The sequence below is a fragment of the Stegodyphus dumicola genome, chromosome X1, assembly GCF_044657685.1.
Source record: "Stegodyphus dumicola isolate Sdum_Otavi_A_Nest chromosome X1, ASM4465768v1".
Taxonomy (NCBI): Eukaryota; Metazoa; Arthropoda; class Arachnida; order Araneae; family Eresidae; genus Stegodyphus; species Stegodyphus dumicola.
The window spans coordinates 77032486-77051943 of record NC_140780.1 but is presented as its reverse complement, the minus strand read 5'-3'; the positions used below and the strand labels follow the sequence as shown (position 1 = coordinate 77051943).

The 19458-nt window shown below is 31.9% G+C and overlaps 1 protein-coding gene across 1 annotated transcript; it reads right to left on the bottom strand.

Annotated features, from left to right (window-relative positions):
- Positions 1-1086: 1086 nt before the first annotated feature.
- Manf (mesencephalic astrocyte-derived neurotrophic factor) lies at positions 1087-19106 on the bottom strand. Its single transcript, XM_035361609.2, has 4 exons — positions 18810-19106; positions 7299-7423; positions 2985-3126; positions 1087-1646 (listed from the first exon to the last, which is right to left on the bottom strand). Exons 1-4 carry the CDS (start codon positions 18901-18903, stop codon positions 1480-1482), a joined length of 528 nt encoding a protein of 175 aa, XP_035217500.1. The 5' UTR covers positions 18904-19106; the 3' UTR covers positions 1087-1479.
- Between the last annotated feature and the right edge of the window lie 352 nt (positions 19107-19458).

The following is a 19458-nucleotide window of genomic DNA, read 5'->3' as shown; positions in this document are numbered from 1 at the left end:
ATATAAATCTACTATATCTGGCAATGCAGAGCTGTTTAAGAGATTTAACAAAATTTCAAAATTTGGTACTTTTCCGTTTCGCCGGCGCAAACGATAAAGTCGCCAATAATGGTGCAACTGATGCCAAACGGAATATATTCGCTGGTAACCTTTTACGCCTCCTTTTAAAAACACAAATAGCTATTTCTTACCAGATTGATTGTTTCTTTCAATACTGGCATACAATTACAGAGAATATTTAAGATAATATTCTCTGTTTAATAAGGTAATTAAATTTTATGCTTTAAGACCATTCGCGGTAATTAAGTCAATTCGATGCAATCACACCGCTCAACCGAAGGCGAAAATATAGAAAAAAACAAAATCAAGAATTAAATTCATCCATTCTAATGAGAATGCACTAGCGAAGTAAAGCACTACGGTTTTACATAATTTCTGAGCAAACTATTAGTACGAATTGAAATAATTCTTGCTGAACCATGATAACATAGTAAATTCTTAATGTTATTTTACAAATTTATTGCCTTTATTTATTGGCTTTTTACAAAATCATAAACCATATAAAAATGTTTATGCCTTCAAAATAAAAAATTCTTAGAACTAACATTTGTTAATATTTTTTCTGTGTATACTGTATGTTGTCGCCAACAATGTCTGCTTGGCGAGATTTGCGCCGGCGAAACGGAAAAGTACCCAAAATTTGATCAGAAAGTTCGCAATATGTAATCAAATTTGTCAGAAATTTCTTCATGGGAAATAAACTTTGTTTTAAACAAATTTTTTACGATTATCTATAGAATATTAACACCTTATTTTTTACTATTATTTCTAGATTCATATATATTTTCAGAAAAACTGTTCGACGTTACAAAATTTTCTCCGTTAGCATAAAAATAATTATTATCCATAAAAGTTCAATTCCTATGTAGCCTTAAAAATAAGGGGAAATGAATCAAGCTTCTACTGAAATAAATTCTTTTTGTATAGGAATTTTAAAAAATTATAGAGATTTCGATATATTTGTCGCACATAGTACATTAAATGTTAAAAAAATTGACAACATGCACAAAAAAGTTAAAATGCAAATGAATATTCGGAAGAATTTATTTTATTATACAAGTCTCCAAAAATAAATTACATTTACACTGAAATGCCAACACATTCATTAAAGCGCAGAAATGATATGTACTAAAAATATAACAGGAGATGTAAATAAAGTTCATTTTTTGACTTCAAAAGATTTATATACTAAAAACTTCATAAGAAAAAATTCCAAACTTTAAATTAAATGTGGTTTTATGCATGCACTGAATAAGATTCTAAAATAATGAAATTTGATAACTGATGAATGAAATATAATGCTGACTATCAAAATTCATAAATTAACATACAATAAAATTTACATTTATATCTTTTTGAAAACTAAGTGAATTCAGTTTCCAAGAGCAATAATTCAATAACATAACTCAAAGCCATTAATTACAATTCCTCTCTAGAATATAAAGGTTTTAGTTCTTCTATCCTTCTAATGAAATCTGTTTTTTCAATACATCCTTCACAACGTTCATCCCAATCAGAAAGGATTTTCTTCAAGTCCCTCACTTTCAGCTTCTTAAGATCCACAGTTTTTAAATCAATTGTTTTCTCTAAAATGGGAGGGGGAAAATTCTTAAATAAGCAGAACTTTTTGAAAAATTTTAGTTCATATTTAAATCCACATATATTAATGCAATGCAATTCAAGTTCCATGCAGTTCAAGATATTAATTGGAAAACAGATTTTTATTACACTCACTCAGTAATTCAAATTAACATTTTTTCTACTTTATTTAAATGCAAAATTACAAAAATAAAAAAAAAAAAAAAACTTGCAGAATTTTATAAAATGACTTAATTAAAAACAGTATATGAAGCAAGGTAATTTTGGAATCCAACAGTAACCTGAAAAAGCATTTATCTCTTCTGATATGCAACATTCTTTCAATAGACTTATTAAAAAAAAAAAAAAAAAAAAACTTTTATCACATTTAGTTTAAAGAAATGTAGCATTTCATTATGTCATAAGATATAAGGATATGTATTTCTCTTAGAATGGAACGTCTTTGTTCAGAAATTTCAAAAGGTACTAAGATGCACAAATAAAAAAGCAATGTATATTTACAGTACTTTATACTGTGTGAAAACTACAATGAACATTTTAAGACAAACTTTATATTAAATTATGTCTTTTCAAAAGAACAAAGTAAACGTGCTTTCTAAGTACACAAACTTTTTGTAATACATGCAAAGGTATAACAAAATATTAGGCAGTATGACATTCTTAAAATCACAAATTAAAGCACAAAAATTACACTTTTGTAAAGCTGGAAAATTTACTCAGAAAATTTCTGAAAAAATACCTATAATTTTACAAAACATAAAGAGAACAATCACAAGGAGTTATAAAATCTGAAACAGCAATTTTGATTGTGATTTAATTTTGCTATTGATTAGCAAAGTTGTTTTATGAGAAAAACGAATTGCAAAAACTATCCAAAGCCAAGCTTTTCTTCACAAAGCCAATAAAAGCTGCATTAATAATTCTTCTCCTTTTACCTCATATAAATTAAGACTTGACTAAAGCACATATCAGATACTGTAGTGATTTTAATTTGATTTACAAGAAGCTATAAGCAATACAGTTATATTATTTCGTAAAGGTATTGTTTTTCCCACTGTAAAAGTCATCCCATTAGGTGGCCATAACATGGAACAAAAAGCTAGCTAAAAAAATCTATTTCTAGCTAAAAATCCCTTTATGACTATTACAGTATTCATAAAGTTATTTTAGAGTGATGATTCAATAATTAGAAATATAATTTTCATCAAAGAAAAATTCTTATACCTTGACCTATATAAACTTATAAAGTTAGAAAAGCTAATAAAAATCAAAAGGAATGACACTTTTAAAGAGTTGAATATATTTATAAAGTATTTGGTTCTCACCATAACGTAGATCACAAATTTGGACATCTTTCTTTTTCAATTTTTCACATACTTTATCAACAGGAAGTCCCCAACTCAGTGGCTTACTCATTTCTGTGACAATTTTTGTAGCAGATTCTTCAAGTCCACCAATATAATAACACTAAAGCAAATAAAAACATATATGCAGTTTTCAAATATTTTATGTTAATATTTTTAAGTTAGAAATGCATTTTTTAACATTACATCTCCAACATTTAAGCAGCATCAAAATATAGATCACAGAAAAAACATAGGCATGGTATAATTTTAATAGAAGATGAGCAAAGAATTATTGAACACAAAATGTAAAAACTTCGACTTTACATCTTCTCAACAGAATGTACAAATCTCAAGTTTTTCTAAAGAAATGCGATGCAAGTTTTTAATAAAACAGCGTATGTAATTTTTCAAAACTCTCATATATTTATTATACATAAAAGCATTTTCTCTCAAGGATAACCTCAAGATTCCTGATGAATCTCTGATAAAACAGTAATTATGATTAGTCAAAATAATGAACTCTCTCTCTTAATAATCACTTTTCTTAAGTACAAAGAAACATCAATTCGTGAATTCAGTTCACTACTGAAGGATTTAAATCAACCGAAATGTTTGTAAACTGAAACCATTTCCCACATAAAAATTGGATTCATTCAATCCTAGACCATAAATGATTACTTATATAAATTTTACAATAGTACTCTGAGTACAAGTTTTACAAACCCAAATTCTAGCCAAACATAAATGGACATAAGCAAAATTGGAAATCATTTAATATAAAAAAACAGGCAAAACCTTAGATTTAATTCAATAAAGCTAAATTAAGTTACAAAGAATTGGACAATATTAAATGGAAAATGATAAGGATGATACTGTTAAGATGCAAAACTCCTTTCCATAAAATCATCACATCAGGAAATTATCTCATGTTTTTTTAGGCGCGTCTCTAAGCACCATTTGACTGCCCAAGATGGAGTATGCCTGTTCAAAAAATAATCTATGTGATTAGTTGTTAAGTTTTAGGACATTTCTAAAGTGAGATATGGCTTTGCTATTCAAATTGCTCATATTCTAGATTGGTACTGCTTCAGCAGGAGATAATGTTAAGTGAAAATTTTGCATAAACATTGCAGATCACAGAACTAAGATAATTTTTCTTTTTCTTTCTTCTTTAGAAGACATTTCATCCACAATCACCTTTTGTTGCTGCTCCTGAAGTTAGTTTCCTGCTGGGCTTTTTTTTTTTAGTCCTCTGGCGACCTCTTCCCATATTCATTGTTAAATTTCCAGCTACAGAAGAAAAACACCCCAAATGTAAAAGTGCTCAGTCTCTGCCTGCAACTTAATCTGGACATAATTTTTTCCAGGTTCTCTATTCATGTTATTATAAGTTGATGCCAGGCTCTTATAATGAGAGTAAAGCACCAGGAACTATTAAAATGTCTCCAGACATCCCAGAGTGTTAATGATGTGGTATATACTATAACCTCAAGATAGCTTTGAAAACCTCATGTTGCCAACTTGAGTGCAACTCAAGACAAAATTCATCCTCCAAGGCATTTTTTTTTGTTTTGTTTAGGTAACTTGTGCATGAACCAATTTGCTCATGATCTGAAGTTCCACTGTATACATTGTGAGTACCTGATAAAATTAATAATACGAGAATTACTGTTAACATGCAAACATCTCTATACATGATTTTATACTTTGAAAAAATATAAAATATGCTATCCTAATAGCTGGTATTATAAAACTAAATATTTTGTTACCATACTTAAGAAGAGTCAAGAAAGATCCTGAAAAATAATATAATTGTTAACTATGACAAAACATGATAACTTCATCAAAAACTCCAGCTTTCCAGATCAAAATTACCAGTAACTTTCCTGCACTTAATTTCAAGGCCTGGATCAATTCAAAACAGCAAATTCAATAAAACATATATTCAAATATACACAAGGCCAATGCAGTCTCATTTTAATATACAAACTGGGGAAACATTATTATTGCAAAATATCTAACTCTAAACAACTATTTATTCAGTAAAATGGTAGCATATATGGAAACAGAGAAATCTATATTATTGCAAAAGTATTTTAATGACAGTTATTTAAGAGAAAGAATGGTTTAGTGAAATGTTTTCTAATGGAAACCAAATCATACATCTAAGTCGACTTAAAAAATTAACATTTTATGTTATGTTTATATAGGAGTCGCTGGTAACAAATATTAAATAGTGTTACATTAAGATTTAAATAAAATACTGTTCAATATACATATAAATAGGCACACTGCACAAAGGGAAAAAAAGAGGAGGAGGAGGAAAAAAGACACTTCCCTACATCTTTCACTCTACTTGGTCAATTTGACAAGATTTTAATAAATTTTCCATGTGTTAGAAGACAGATGCACAACGTTAGACTAACATACACTTGAGACAAAAGCAGATTTTTTTAACATGCCAATTTCATGCCTTTGCAGACACTAATGTTAGTTTTGTGTCTTTAATGCGGCAACAAAACAACTTTTAGAATGAGCAAAAAATTTACACGTGTAATAGGCTTATTAAAGAATGTTATTTACAGAAGAGATGTTTTATTTAAGATCCAAACCTATTTTCAAATATAAATGATACTTTATAATATGTTTATTAGTCTCTAGAGTCCCTGATGGGCTGGTAATGCAATAGTTAATTTTGAAGTGCAAGTGAAAATTTTGTGGTACCTTTGAACAAGAACAAAGACGCATTCATTGGGATTTCTAAAATATGTAATAAATTAAATTTCTAAGCCAAGAATATGAGCTGTGCACTTCATGATACAGCTTGTCTTTTTATGAGTATTTTTAATATTCTGCTGCTGTGATCACATGTTAATGAACTGTTAATTCTCAAGTTTTATGATCATATCAAAAAAATTAAAAATCCGACTTGTTCAATCTTTGAGACGTCAGTAATAACTTAAATCACGATTTTGTAAAATAGAATTTTGGATGTATGAAAATTTCTGACCAAATGAAATATGTAAAATAAATTTTTTATCTTGGAAAGGTACATCCTTGAATGCTAACTGGAAGGTAAGTCAAAAGTTTTGAAATACCTTTCTGTTTAACAAGCTGCTGCAATAAACTAAATATTGAATACGAAATATTGGTTGAAAAGTATTAGTAAGAGGAAGGTTATGATTATCATAACCAGTATAATTTTTTATACCGCTATAAAATTGTCAAATAGTATAACAAAATACATTATGTAATACATATGTTTTGAAATCAAAATATAAGGTCTTTTGTCTTCAGTTATGAGATTGCTCACTTGTCTTTTTAGGGCAAGTAATATTAAGATTGTTAGTAATTTATACATGTATTTTTAAATTTTGCCTTTCACTTTCGTAAAATATAATGCACACAGTAAACTTTCAAATTTGAATAATTTTAAAACATTTAAATTAACCTACCTAATGTTCAGTAATTATACAGTCTACAGTTGTTAATGGAAAGCATTATGGGCTCTATATATAAGCCTTTTCTTCTGTTTAGTATAGGAGTTATTACTTAGCTGTAGCAAGTACAGTCAGCTCTCGATTAACTGGTATAGTATCAGTAGTGACATCCATAATTAATCCAAAATCATGGTTAAAATTAGCACAGCTAAAAAAGCATAAGTCTGAGAAATAATCATTATACAAGGCTATTGAAAATGATGTGCAGTATTTCAACCTACAAGTTATGTATAGGTTCTATACATAACATTCTTACATGTTTTGATACCAAGTGGTATTTAAGATTAAATATGGCAATGCACACTACAGCTAATTGCTAATAGCTACCATCATGACAGACATATAAGGAAAACCATAAAAACTCTTATGTAGTTGAATAGTTCTCTCAATGACAACAGAGTCAAGAGCTAACTCCATTGTTTGGTAGTATTTTGGCCATAGATGATGCACTTCTTACGACAAAATATATCGTTTATCGTAATATATTATTTTTTCACTGGACTATATTATTTATTTTCTTTACTTAAAATATCACAGGCAAATTATTCCACAAATTGATTTTATTAACTTCAGCCTAAAGATGCATCTGCCTACATCATAACACACATCTATTTACTGAAAGATTAAAGCACCATAACTGATCAAATTGAAGAAAAGTTAATGCTTGACATTTTGAACAAAATCTAATGCTTGACATTTTGAAGAAAATCTAATGCTTGACATTTTGAAGAAAATCTAATGCAAGCTTTATTATAACTTCAATTATTCAATGCAAAAAATTTCTAATACTTACAAATCTGTTTTCAGATTTCTTAGCAGATAAACAGAACTCTCTGAACTTTGCCTCTATCTTTGGTGCTGAAGATTTCTCTGCATCCATTAAAGTATTTAATAGTTTGTTCAAAACACCAACACATACTAGAACAACAACATAAGTTAGATTTCTTTAGAAAATAATTCTAAAAATAAAACAATAAAAGAAGAAATTACATTTAAGGACTAAATAGTTTAAATGGTATGAATACACTAAGAAATACATATAAGAAATTATTTGCATAAACAATTGTCAAAAATGAGATTAAAAGATTTTGTGCTAGTTTTGCATCAAAGAAATAAAGAACACAGTCAAATACTGAAAATCTGCTGACCTATAATCAGCATAACCTCTTAAGATGTAAATAGTTTGTAGATTCAGGAAACCATAACATGGAGAATGAAATACCAAAAAAAAAAAAAAAACAGATATACTTATGAAATAATGTCATAATGGGAATATCTCCCAAATCATTGAGACCATGAATAGGTTTTTAAATATGGATGAGACTGGACATTTTTGGAAATGTTTGTCACAAAGACATTTGTACCACACAAAGAAAGTGCACCATCAGGGTTGAAAGAAGCTAAAGGTTAGGTTATTTAATTATAGCAAAGCCTAGAGGGCTATCTGCCTAAGGGAAGGGATGCCTTCATGGAGGACTTTCTAAAGGAAACTGGCTCGTATACACGTTACACATGGGGAAAACCACGAAAACACCCATGCAGCCAGCCAATTCGCGGGATTCGAACCTCGGACTGAACTACCAGTGTTCAGCGACTTTACCGCTCGGCGGCTGATGGGCGAAAGAAGCTAAAGAATATTTTAGCATGCAGCAGGAACGTACAAATGTAAACCAATGCTAATAGGTCAGAACACCAATCCCAGAATTCTTAAGGAAGTAAAATCCTTACTTATGACATACAGGAATAATAAAAGTTCCTGGTTCACGAAACAACTTACGACCGAATGGTTTATTGAACCTTTTGTTAAAGAGGCTAGAAGGTACTGTAACGATGCGGGATTACCATCAAATTGCAAGATTTTACTATTGTTAGACAAGTGCACTATACATCCAGATGCAACCATTTTAAGGTTGTCATGGCCCCTTTTCTTTGCCCCCTAATACTACATCATTGATCCAACCAATGGACCAGGACATAATACACAGTATTAAATATCACCATAAATTCAAGTTTCTAAAAAAATTCTTTCAAAAGACCATTCCATTTTATTTTGTGATTATTTATATATATATATATATATATATATATATATAAAACAATCAAAGACTGCATCTGTTTGTTAGCAGAATCATGGAATTCCTTTTCCCAAACAGCATCAGTAAATGGCTGGCATAATGGCAAACTTCTGTGTTTTATTGAAACCGAGAGCAATGATGGACAATTTTTTTGGATTTAGGGTCAATGCAGCAAAGGTTAAAAGAAGGGGAATTGGTTCTGTATTTGAAAGAACAAATGAGAAAACTTTGCAAGAAGATGATATCACTGAATGGACAATGTGTCCAGATGAACCAACACTGGTATACCAGATGACCAATAATTAAATTATTGGTTCTATTTTGAATTTGACACAGCAAGAAAACTATTCTGACACTAGCACAGATGGTGAATTTAATAGGAGTGAGAAAATAGCTTTTGATGAAAGTTTGGAACATGGTTAAAAATTTTAAAACAGAGCAACAAATTATGATTTTATACAATTAACAAAAAAGAATTTGCTCTGGAGCACCCTAAAGTTTTAAAACAAACCTCTATCAGAAAAATGTTTGAAACATGTAAAAAAATGAAATATTTTATGCTAAGTTAATAGCCCTTATTTTCATATGTCTTTATTACATATATCCTTAATGTCCTTATTTATTTTGCACTTTAGTCTAAATATTACAGTTCATCATTTCTATCCTGAAATACGCAAAATCCTACAATCTGCAAAACCTCCGAACCCAATTATTAAGGATTTCTGGTATTCTACCATATCAATTTATCAACTGTAAAGCTAACACCTTTGCTGATTGAATCACTCTCAGAATCACATGAAAACTTATTCATTAAACTATGAAATCATAATTAAGTTGCATACAATTAAATATTTTTAGCAACTTGAACATAGCCGATACATTTAATACACTAATATAATGTAATATAATATGGCAATGGCTCATATTTATGTTATGTAAAAGATCATCAAAGAGCCAACTTACTTAAACCTGGGTATAATTCACCAATTTATAGCATGAAAAGAACTGAAAATAATTTACTGCTCTTGCAATTTTTAAATGAGGCATAAGCAGATAAAAATAACATGATATTTTTAAGGCTCAAATTTTCATATTTTCTTAAGGCTCAAATACAGTACAAAGTCCGTAATCTGGATGTCCATTATAAGGAATAATCTATAATCTGGACCTTAAAGCCACAAACTTTTTTTTTTGTATGCTTTACGCATGCCCGTATACGCACTATACATTTACGCATGCGTGTTGGGAGGATGTGTCTCCAGATACGTTAAAAAATGCTTGGCATAATTTATGGCCAGTTGCCATATTTCATTGTGAGTACGATGAAGATGATAGCCGCGAATTTTAAGGTTTTCAGACATTGCAAACTAAAGGTGAAATTTTCCAGTTATTGGATTTTGTAAAGAAATGTGGAGAAGTGGTAATAAATGAAGATGATATAACAGAGGTTTTTCATTGCGACGACAATGCCCCAATCATCAATCAAATAACGGACAGCGAAATCTGTAGTATGGTTCTACATTCAGAAAATACCACTTCCGAATGGTGGAACTTTGTAACTGAACAAGAAATTATGTCTGTTTATAAAATTAAAGAGAAAGTATTAGTACAAAAAAAGAAGCAACTTAAACAACTTACATTGAAAGAAATGTTTAATAAAGTAAACAAATAAATATTAAGCTTTTTTTTCTTGTAAATTTTGATACCCTTTTGATCCTAATTGCTCTTTATTTCGTAAACTGTGGTTTAATATTTTTAATTGTATAATTTCTGCATGCCATCTTACAAGATTTAAATTGATGATCTAAAATCCGGAAAAACCCCTAATCCGGAATCGCTGAAGTCCTGATGAGTCCAGATTACGGACTTTGTACTGTACAAAACTTCCCATACCTATAATAACAACTTAATTAACTTCTGGTTAAATATCTCAATTCCTGCTTTTCTTCAGGACAGTCCCTTTCCCCTCCTTCCAATCTTTCTCAATTATCACCGTTTTAATATTCCGTTCCTTTTAATACCAAATTATTTTATTAAGTTACATTTACGCCTACAACAGATATAATTTTAACCTATTATGACTTATTAAAAACTGTATGTCAGGTTTTTTATTTGATAGTTTATCAAAATTTGAACTTAAATCAATTAAATGCATAATTATGTGAATATCTAAGTCTTTCACGGATCACTGCTTGACATTGAAAATGCAACACCAAGAAGAAGTGGTCAGAAATTTATGCAAATTTTAGAGTAGATGCATGTCACCGAGTTATGCGAAATGCACAGCTCTCTGATGCACGTGAAGTAAGATATAAGGAAAGGAACATGCAAAATGGGCAATATTCATGTTGTTACTTCTGCCAGACGAATTATTAAAGAAAGTTGGTTTTTGTCCCGGAGGATATATGTAACAGGAGAGAATGGCCAGGCCGGCATCAACGAAGGCACTTCCACCAGATAGACGATTTTACGAGGGGTATGGTGATTGGACTGAGAAGGGCGGGTTGGTCCTTACGTTAAATCGCAGCTGATACCCACATGGATGCGAGCACGGTGCATCGGCTACGGCAAACATGGTTGGAACAATGAAACGTGGGAAGAAGGAGGGGTGCACGTGCAGCCAGAGTGATGTCAGCACGCGTGGATCAATGCATATGCTGACAAGCTGTGGCAGTCCCGCAAGTCACTTGTACTGCGATTCTGCAGCATGTGCAAGAAACCCTGGATATTCCCGTGTCGACTAGAGCCATTCCCCCATCGATTGGTTGAACATGGCCTGCACTCCCGATGTCCGTTAAGACTGCCATTGACCCCACAGCATAGACGCCAATGTTTAGAATGGTGCCGGACTGGAGCGATGTGGATGACAGAATGGCGAAACGTTGTAGTCTCAGACGAGTTGCACTTCTGTTTATCCAGTGAAAGTCATCGCATAAGTGTGTGGCATCGACGTGGAGACAGATCTAATTTGACAGTAACTGTGGAATACTCCACCACACGACAACGTGGCATAATGGTTTGGGTTGCTATTGCCAACGATTCCAGGTCACCTCTAGTTCGTATTCAGGGCACTATGACAGCCCAACGATATTTGGATAATGTACTGCAGCCCGTGGCAATCCCCTACCTTCAGGGGCTTTCTAATGCAATTTTTCAGCAGGATAACGCCCGACCTCAAAGTGCTCGCATCTGCCACCATGCTCTGCAAGGTATACAGATGCTTCCTTGGCCACCATAATCCCCTAAACTGTCACTAATCGAACATGCGTGGGATGACATTGGATGCCATTTGCAGACTCTGCCCCTGCCTCACTCAGAAGATGAACTGTAGCAAATGGTTGAATGAGGGAGAGCCATCCCTTAGGACACCATTCGCACTCTTACTGCCTCTATGCCTAGACATGTTTCTTCGTACATCGCTGCCCGCTGTGGTCCTATATCCTCTACTGAGCCGACGTCATTCTCACTCTGTATTCTATTATTTTGAAATAAAGATCACTTACTGCTGCTTGCTGTCTAAATGAACCGCATTTTTTTCTACTTAGCACGATATTACTTGCGTAATCAGAACAGCTTGGTTTAATGATTTGTTTCTCTAACCATTCCGAAATCCGCTTATCAATTTCACACTGCCCTGCCGGGAGGGGGACATCGCAGTGCACTATGAACTGGAAGTTACTGCTTGCTGTCTAAATGAACCGCATTTTTTTCTACTTAACACGATATTACTTGCGTAATCAGAACAGCTTGGTTTAATGATTTGTTTCTCTAACCATTCCAAAATCTGCTTATCAATTTCACACTGCTCTGCCGGGAGGGGGACGTCGCGGTGCACTATGAACTGGAAGTTAATCTGTCAGCACTATCCTCATCTTCAGGGCAGATGTTTTTATTTTATTCGTTACTAAATGTAGTATTTCATCTCGATGTACTCCGTCTTTGATACGATTTAAATCAAATTCCTCATCATTATAAATATCACGAATACACATCAAATAGTTTTCTGGTTGCAATTTTCTAATTTCGACTATGAGTAATGATGCTTTACACGGACGCGTGTTGAAAGAAATGTTTAATAAAGTAAACAAATAAATATTAAGGTTTTTCTTTGTAAATTGTTATACCTTTAGTTCATAATTGCTCTTCATTTCATACCAGATTTAAGCTGATGATCTATAATCCGGAAAATCGATAATCCGAATCGCCGAAGTCCCGACGAGTCCGAATTAAGGACTTTTGACTATAATATACACAGACGTGATATGGTCAAATTTTGTGATAATTTCTATACACTTTAAAAATTATTATTTCTTTCGAATAACTTCTTGCTGGAACCAAGGAAGGCTAAGTTTTGTTTGACTGAAAACTGAATGGCATAGATAATTCTTTCAATAACATTGCACCAATAGTTAGTCTCTTTTTTTTAATAAATTTTGAAATTCTGAATCAACAAGTTTATTCTTTCGTAATCATTCTAAGAAATCAGACCAAAGATGTACATTCCAGAAATGCATTTAATTGTTTTCACGAAGTTTTAAGTGCTCATTTAAGTGGTTATAGTCATTAAGTTCAGAACCACTTAGTTTTACGTTGCTGAAACTGTTAAAAATTTAGCAACAAAAACAAAAAACAGAAATTTTTTCAGCAGAATTTAGCAGCTAAACCCTTTTAACTCTCATTGTTTGGCAAGATTCGACAAAAGTACACCTAAAAAAATCCATGTCCATTTTTGTCTTTCGGGAAAATGAAATTCGAAACCAGGTTATCCAGGACCATTTTCTATTAAGGCTTGAACAGTAATGGACTTTGGCATAATCTGGAATCATCAGGCACAGGCAAATGCATACCTACTACAGAAGGTGCAGATTTCACTAGTATTGCTTCTGTTTTTTCTAGCGGCTGCATTGAAGTTAAAGGTCATTTTCGGGTGAAAACACTTTCTAACTCTTTCTGATTATTAGATTATTCTGGTAATTTCAATGGTAGCCAAGACGTTGATGGACAACTAGTGCTAGTAACGTCAGCTGGGGTATTCCCTGGGCTTTGGAAAAACTTGAGTAATTTTAAAGTTCTGGTTTATTAAGGATTCCTCTTACTTTTTTTTTTTCTTCATTGCATTCCGATACTTTTTTTTTTTTTCCGTTTTTCTCCCAACATCTGAAGAAAAATGAAAACAGAAAAAGCAGAAGTAAAAATAAAAGTAGAAAATAACTATTACAAGAACTGTTACGTAAAACACTTCTTTTTAAAAACACTCGGAAAGTCACTGTTTGAAATATTTTACCTTGCTTCTGAAAAACTGAGTATATCTTAGATCATTGCTTGGAAAGTATATAAACTATTAGATCAATACCAAATAATTCAAGGAGGTGGTACTACTCTTTTGTTTATTAAAGTAAATCTCAAATTTAAAGTATGTATCTAAGACATAATGAAATAACCAAACATTTTCCTTCAGTTTTCCATATAACTAAAAATCAGAGAATGGCCTGTTTTTGATTTTAGAATACCTTGTATATTTATACTGCTTCAAATCTCAAATAGGTATATTTTAAATTCAGTGGTACTCCGTAAACATGTCAATCCTTTCTTCTTGAAAGGATAATAATTTTTAGTTTAAAAAACAAATGGTTCATGTAACAAAAACATTTTTCGAGTAATTATGATCAAATTGTTGCTTTTCTGAATTAAAAAGCTAGCTTAAGTTTAACAAATATGTAACTGCACTTAACTTTTTTATGTAGAATTTCAACAACAATCAGTCACCAAAAAAAATCACAAAAGACAAATGTTGCACAAATTACCACCATTGCAACAGTAGACACAAAATAAGGACTAAGCAATTTGTCAACTGAGTCTACAGCGCCGGCCTGTACCCTTACATACACGTACAAATCCATACATATACACACATATACATTTACAAGATCAGCTCAACTTACGTAAAAACTGCAAAAAGCATTAACTGATAAAAATCAAAGTGATATGAATAGTATATAGATCTTACGTATGAACTGCAGTTTTGCAATCTTTTGGAAGAAATGAAGCATCGCCAGTTGAAATTCTAAGCTATACCGTTTTCAACAATATAGCGGCATACATAAGAGTATTTTGCATATATCCCTAGATATCAACCCTACAGCATTTTTTAATCACAGTTTTAACCTTGTCATAAACAACGCTGCGAACAGTTTATTCAGTGCAAACTTATTAGATATCGACATTAATTTTGGCTAATCTTTGGAATATGATAACAGGTAGTTTGGCGACATTTTGGTAAGACGATAAAGGTTACTAGCTAGGACTTTAGCAGTGTACGTGGATAAAGTCAAGAGTATGCCGCAATGTCATTTTTGTGCAATTCTGGGATTCTTTTTTTAAGTGAAAATAGGTCGACGTGTACATGGATAACATGGATACCGTGTATGTGCAATTCTTAAAAACGCGGCAAGCAGTTTGTGATTCTCCACTTTCTCCCAATTTCGCACCTAATCTTCATCATGATTAAGCATTTTTGTTCCATAAAAGTTCTAGCATAAGCGTAATTCGTAGCAGACTGTTGAAAAAAATTTTGAGTAAAAAAAGCAAAAAAAACATGCCTTTACTTCGTGAAAACAAAAACTAGCAGGTTACTGTAGCAGGGTTGTTCGCCAAATTTTCACCAAAAAATTGCCAAGTTACCATAATCCAGAGATTAAACTTAATTTGTTTTTAATTTTAAGATAATAAATAGTGTTCAGCAACATATTTTTTTATCCAATGCATTTAGTATATTATTTCGCTTCGCTTGCAGTGTTACATTTTTATAGCATGTTGCTGTTGTTACTCATGCTCACTTGTCAGACCTACAGTCAGCCCAAGCCCACGAAATTCCTCGTGACAAGGAGCGCATGATATGCCTGCTATTGGCAACAGCCTTGAGCACCTTACAGGTGACAGTGTGACTAAGCTCATTTTCACCCCCAATTTTGATGGAGAGAATCCTGGGGGAAGGGACGAGTCTGAGCATCTCCCATCCTCTTCCCTTACCACCAACCTTTCGAGAGGACTTTCACCTCGCATATTTAGAGTGCCCCCATACCACACAGACACTATACATTTACAAACATCTATGCCTTCTCAGATATTCGAACCCGGCCCTTAAGCACCATAGTCGGCAACGCTAACCACTATACCAGTTGGGCAGCTTTTACAACATAAATGTATGTACAATTCAATAAATATGTTTGAGTGTGAGTTTTAACAAAGCAAGAAATGTTTGCATATTTAGACAAACTAAAAGATAAAATGTAATTTTTTTGGTTTTTCATATTATGTTAATAATACTTCCTTTTAAATGTTAACCATAAGCAAAAGACTGAGTATACTGCATAAAGGCGCTCGCTAGACATTTGCACGATGGCTCCGATTAGGCTTGGCGCAGGCCTACCAAGGGGTACTGTAAAGTAAATTTTAACCCAGGAAGTTTTTTATTAAGTAAGCACATTTTTTTAAATAAAATCTATTCACAGTACTTCCTAGTCAGATTAATGAAAAAAATGCTACTTTACGTCAGATCATCTTAAACAAGAACTGTCATCTACAACTGACAGATTTTTAAAAAATAACTATCTGATTGCAGAAATTCAAGACAGTTATTTTACCAAAAATTTATATCATCATAAAAAGCAGTGCATTATCAATCATAAGCTATTGCATTAAAATAAAAATATGATTATTTGTAAAAACTGCTGTTACAAAAATCAACATTTTAATAAAACCTTTGGCAACACATACGGGCACATTAATTATTTAACCTTAAAATTTTCACGCAATCTTATTCAGAATATTCATTCAACACAGTCTGCATGCAAAATGAAAGAAAACATTTCAGTTTATAATTTCCCCCTCAAAGTTTCACTTAATTTGGCTTATGTGTAAAATTCAAATGCACATATTATTTGATAAATTATCAAATACACCCATAACAGATTTCTAGATCTGCCAAACATTCTTAATTATACAAGTCAATGACTTAATATGAGTATTATAAAAAAAATAATTTGATAAAAACATCCAGATTGTCTTTGAACTGTTATGAAAAATTGAACATAATTTACAAATTTTGATTTATAAAAAGAACATCTATTAAGACCATGGTAATTCTGATCATAGCCCATTTTAAGAAGTCTAAATTTGCATGCTTTAGCAACGAAAACACCATGAGTTTACCTCATGCTACTAAAAAGGTGTTTTTTTTTTTTTTTTTTTTTCTTTGGGGAAGAAAGAATGGAGTATATAATATGCTGAGTTGACATATGAAAAAATGTCAAGACTCATGTGATGTAATATTAAAAGCATCAGTTTTAACTATTAAATTTTGGCTTTTTTTAAAATATTTTAAATGTTGTGCTTTACTAACATGAAAGTAACTTTAAGAAAAACATGCAGTTTATCCCTCCTGCCATCAAAGCTCTGATAACTACCAAATTCGGTAGTTACGTGGGCAGAAATGGCGGCATGTTTTTCCAGCTCAGTATTTAGGGTTACCATAAATAACAAGGTTATCATAATTTTTCATTTATCGCGCCAAAAAATTTCTCGCCAGAAAGGACTAATACTAAAGCTGTGCCAGAAAAAATTAGCATTATAATGACATAACACTCATTCTATCCCACACACACTTACTGTATCATTTTCCCAAAGCAGAAAATCAAACTGCAATCAAAACATGATCGTCACATTTCTTGCAATTAAGAGAAGGCATTCTAATTTTGAAGCTTCAAGTGACATCAAAAAGTTTTCTGAATGCAAGTTCAGATTCACAGTTTTACTGGAATTTAAGGTTATTTCATTTTCTTAAGATTTATCCCATTATATAACTGAAAAATTTATTAATAGATGAGTTTTAAGTAACTACATATTAAAATCTGTAAAGGTTTACTACAAGAAATTTATGCTTCCAGTTCTGAAAGTGTTAATATCCTAAAACATTCTTAGGTATGTCTTTATACCCTTTCGAAATGAGTTTTTAATATTGCAGGATACCATTAAATAATTTTAATAGTAGCAATAAATTATTACAAAATTTAAAAAGCATACAGTGACACCAATACTAGTTAAAACTATAAACAACAAACACAATTCAATCAAAAATAATTATCAAATTAATAATTTCTAAATCTTACCGCTCCATTGATAATAAAATAACTTCAAAGAAAACTCAAAAGATGTAGCGATACTGCAGGGCATGAAGTGAAGTGAGAATAAGTCCTTTGTTTACATTTTGAAAAAGCCCTTTAAATATCACATCTGTGGAGCACTTTAATAAAACTCCTTAAATATTAAAACGTCTACTTCTTCGATTAACTAACATGATATACCATCAGAAACAGAACAGACTACACTTTTTTATGCAATAATTAAAAAAATTATCATATATTGGTTTTACTGATCCTTTTGAGACAAAGTAAATATACATATTTTCCTTACTAAGCGATTAATTTTTTCCGATTCAATGTACCAAACGATCACAGTTAATTTGAATGACATTTCTGAAGCCTATGCAATCATGGCTCATGCTCATTTCGAAAAATGAGTTTTCCAGAAAGGGATCTGTTATTTATATAATCATATCTTATATCAGGCATTAATTATACGCTCATGTCCCTCCGTGTATGTGTGTGAGTATGGCAAAGCCTCGAGGGCTATCTGCCTAAGAGGAGGGATGCCTTCGTGGAGGACTTTCTAAGGGAAATACACGTTACACATGGGGAAAACCACGAAAACGCCCATGCAGCCAGCCCGTTCGCGGGATTCGAACCTCGGACCGAACTACCAGTGTTCAGCGACTTTACCGCTCGGCCGCTGGTGGGCCTCCCTCCGTGTAAAAAGGGTGTTTGTTACATATTTATAAAACATTAAGTAACGCCTCCTTCTAGAATAATAAACAGTTTTCAAGACATTTAAAAACTTTTCTATATCATTACACAATTAGGATAATAATTTAAAACATGGGAAATAAGTATACGTAAATGTCACGTTAATAAAAGTCAGAAAAGTAACACAACATAGATGTTTTAGGCCATAACATTTTTCTTTAAATGCATTACTGCAGTCTTGTAACGTTTCTTTCCTAGAGTTTCTATAACCAGCGCGTATGAAATATAAAACTAAAATAACTTCACCAACAATACTCCAGATAGTCTGATATTTAAAATAAATATAAAGTACATTATACGTCTCCTTACCTTCACATTCACCCTCTTTCAATGCTTTCGTCAGCAGAATCTGTATAAAGATTATCGGTAAAAAACATTCTAAAATATAAGTCAGTTTAGCCATTGTGGCACTTAAGAAAAATACGCTTCAAAACACTCAACCTTCAATAAATCAGAATAAAAGATACTTCTTGTTTTTTTTTTTTTTTTTTCTTGGGAACAAAAATATAAGAAACAGACCCAAACACATTCACCGGTAACAACTTAAATAACACGACACATTATTTAAAAACCAAAAACACGTAAAGTACGGACCAATGCCAGCTGTCGGAGCGCGATTGGTTTACAACAGAATGCCAGATCATTTACATTAATTCGAAAAAAAAAAGGAGGGGGGGACTCAGACTTGTCTTGAGTATTAATGCTTCCATTTCAAATATGTTGAAACAATAGCTATTATGAGCTCATATTTCTTCTTCGTTATTACAACAAATTTAATTTCTCCATCCCTTGCACAGCATTGCACGAAAAATTCTCAATTTTATATTTAAAGAGTATGTTAATACAGTATCCAGCATAATTCATGCAAGCATTAATTTTTATGTTCCATTCATTCAGCAGCTATTCTATCTTCAAAATGCAGTAGAATGTGAAATAAATATATTACATTGTACTATAT

Bases quoted from the DNA above. Each gene is read 5' to 3' on its own strand.
- Manf (XM_035361609.2), bottom strand. From the start codon at position 18,903: ATGGCTAAACTGACTTATATTTTAGAATGTTTTTTACCGATAATCTTT. The intron at 7,424-18,809 runs GTAAGGAGACGT...TTGTTGTTCTAG, and splicing joins GAAAGAGGGTGAATGTGAAG to TATGTGTTGGTGTTTTGAAC. The intron at 3,127-7,298 runs GTAAGTATTAGA...TATTTGCTTTAG, and splicing joins AGAAATCTGAAAACAGATTT to TGTTATTATATTGGTGGACT.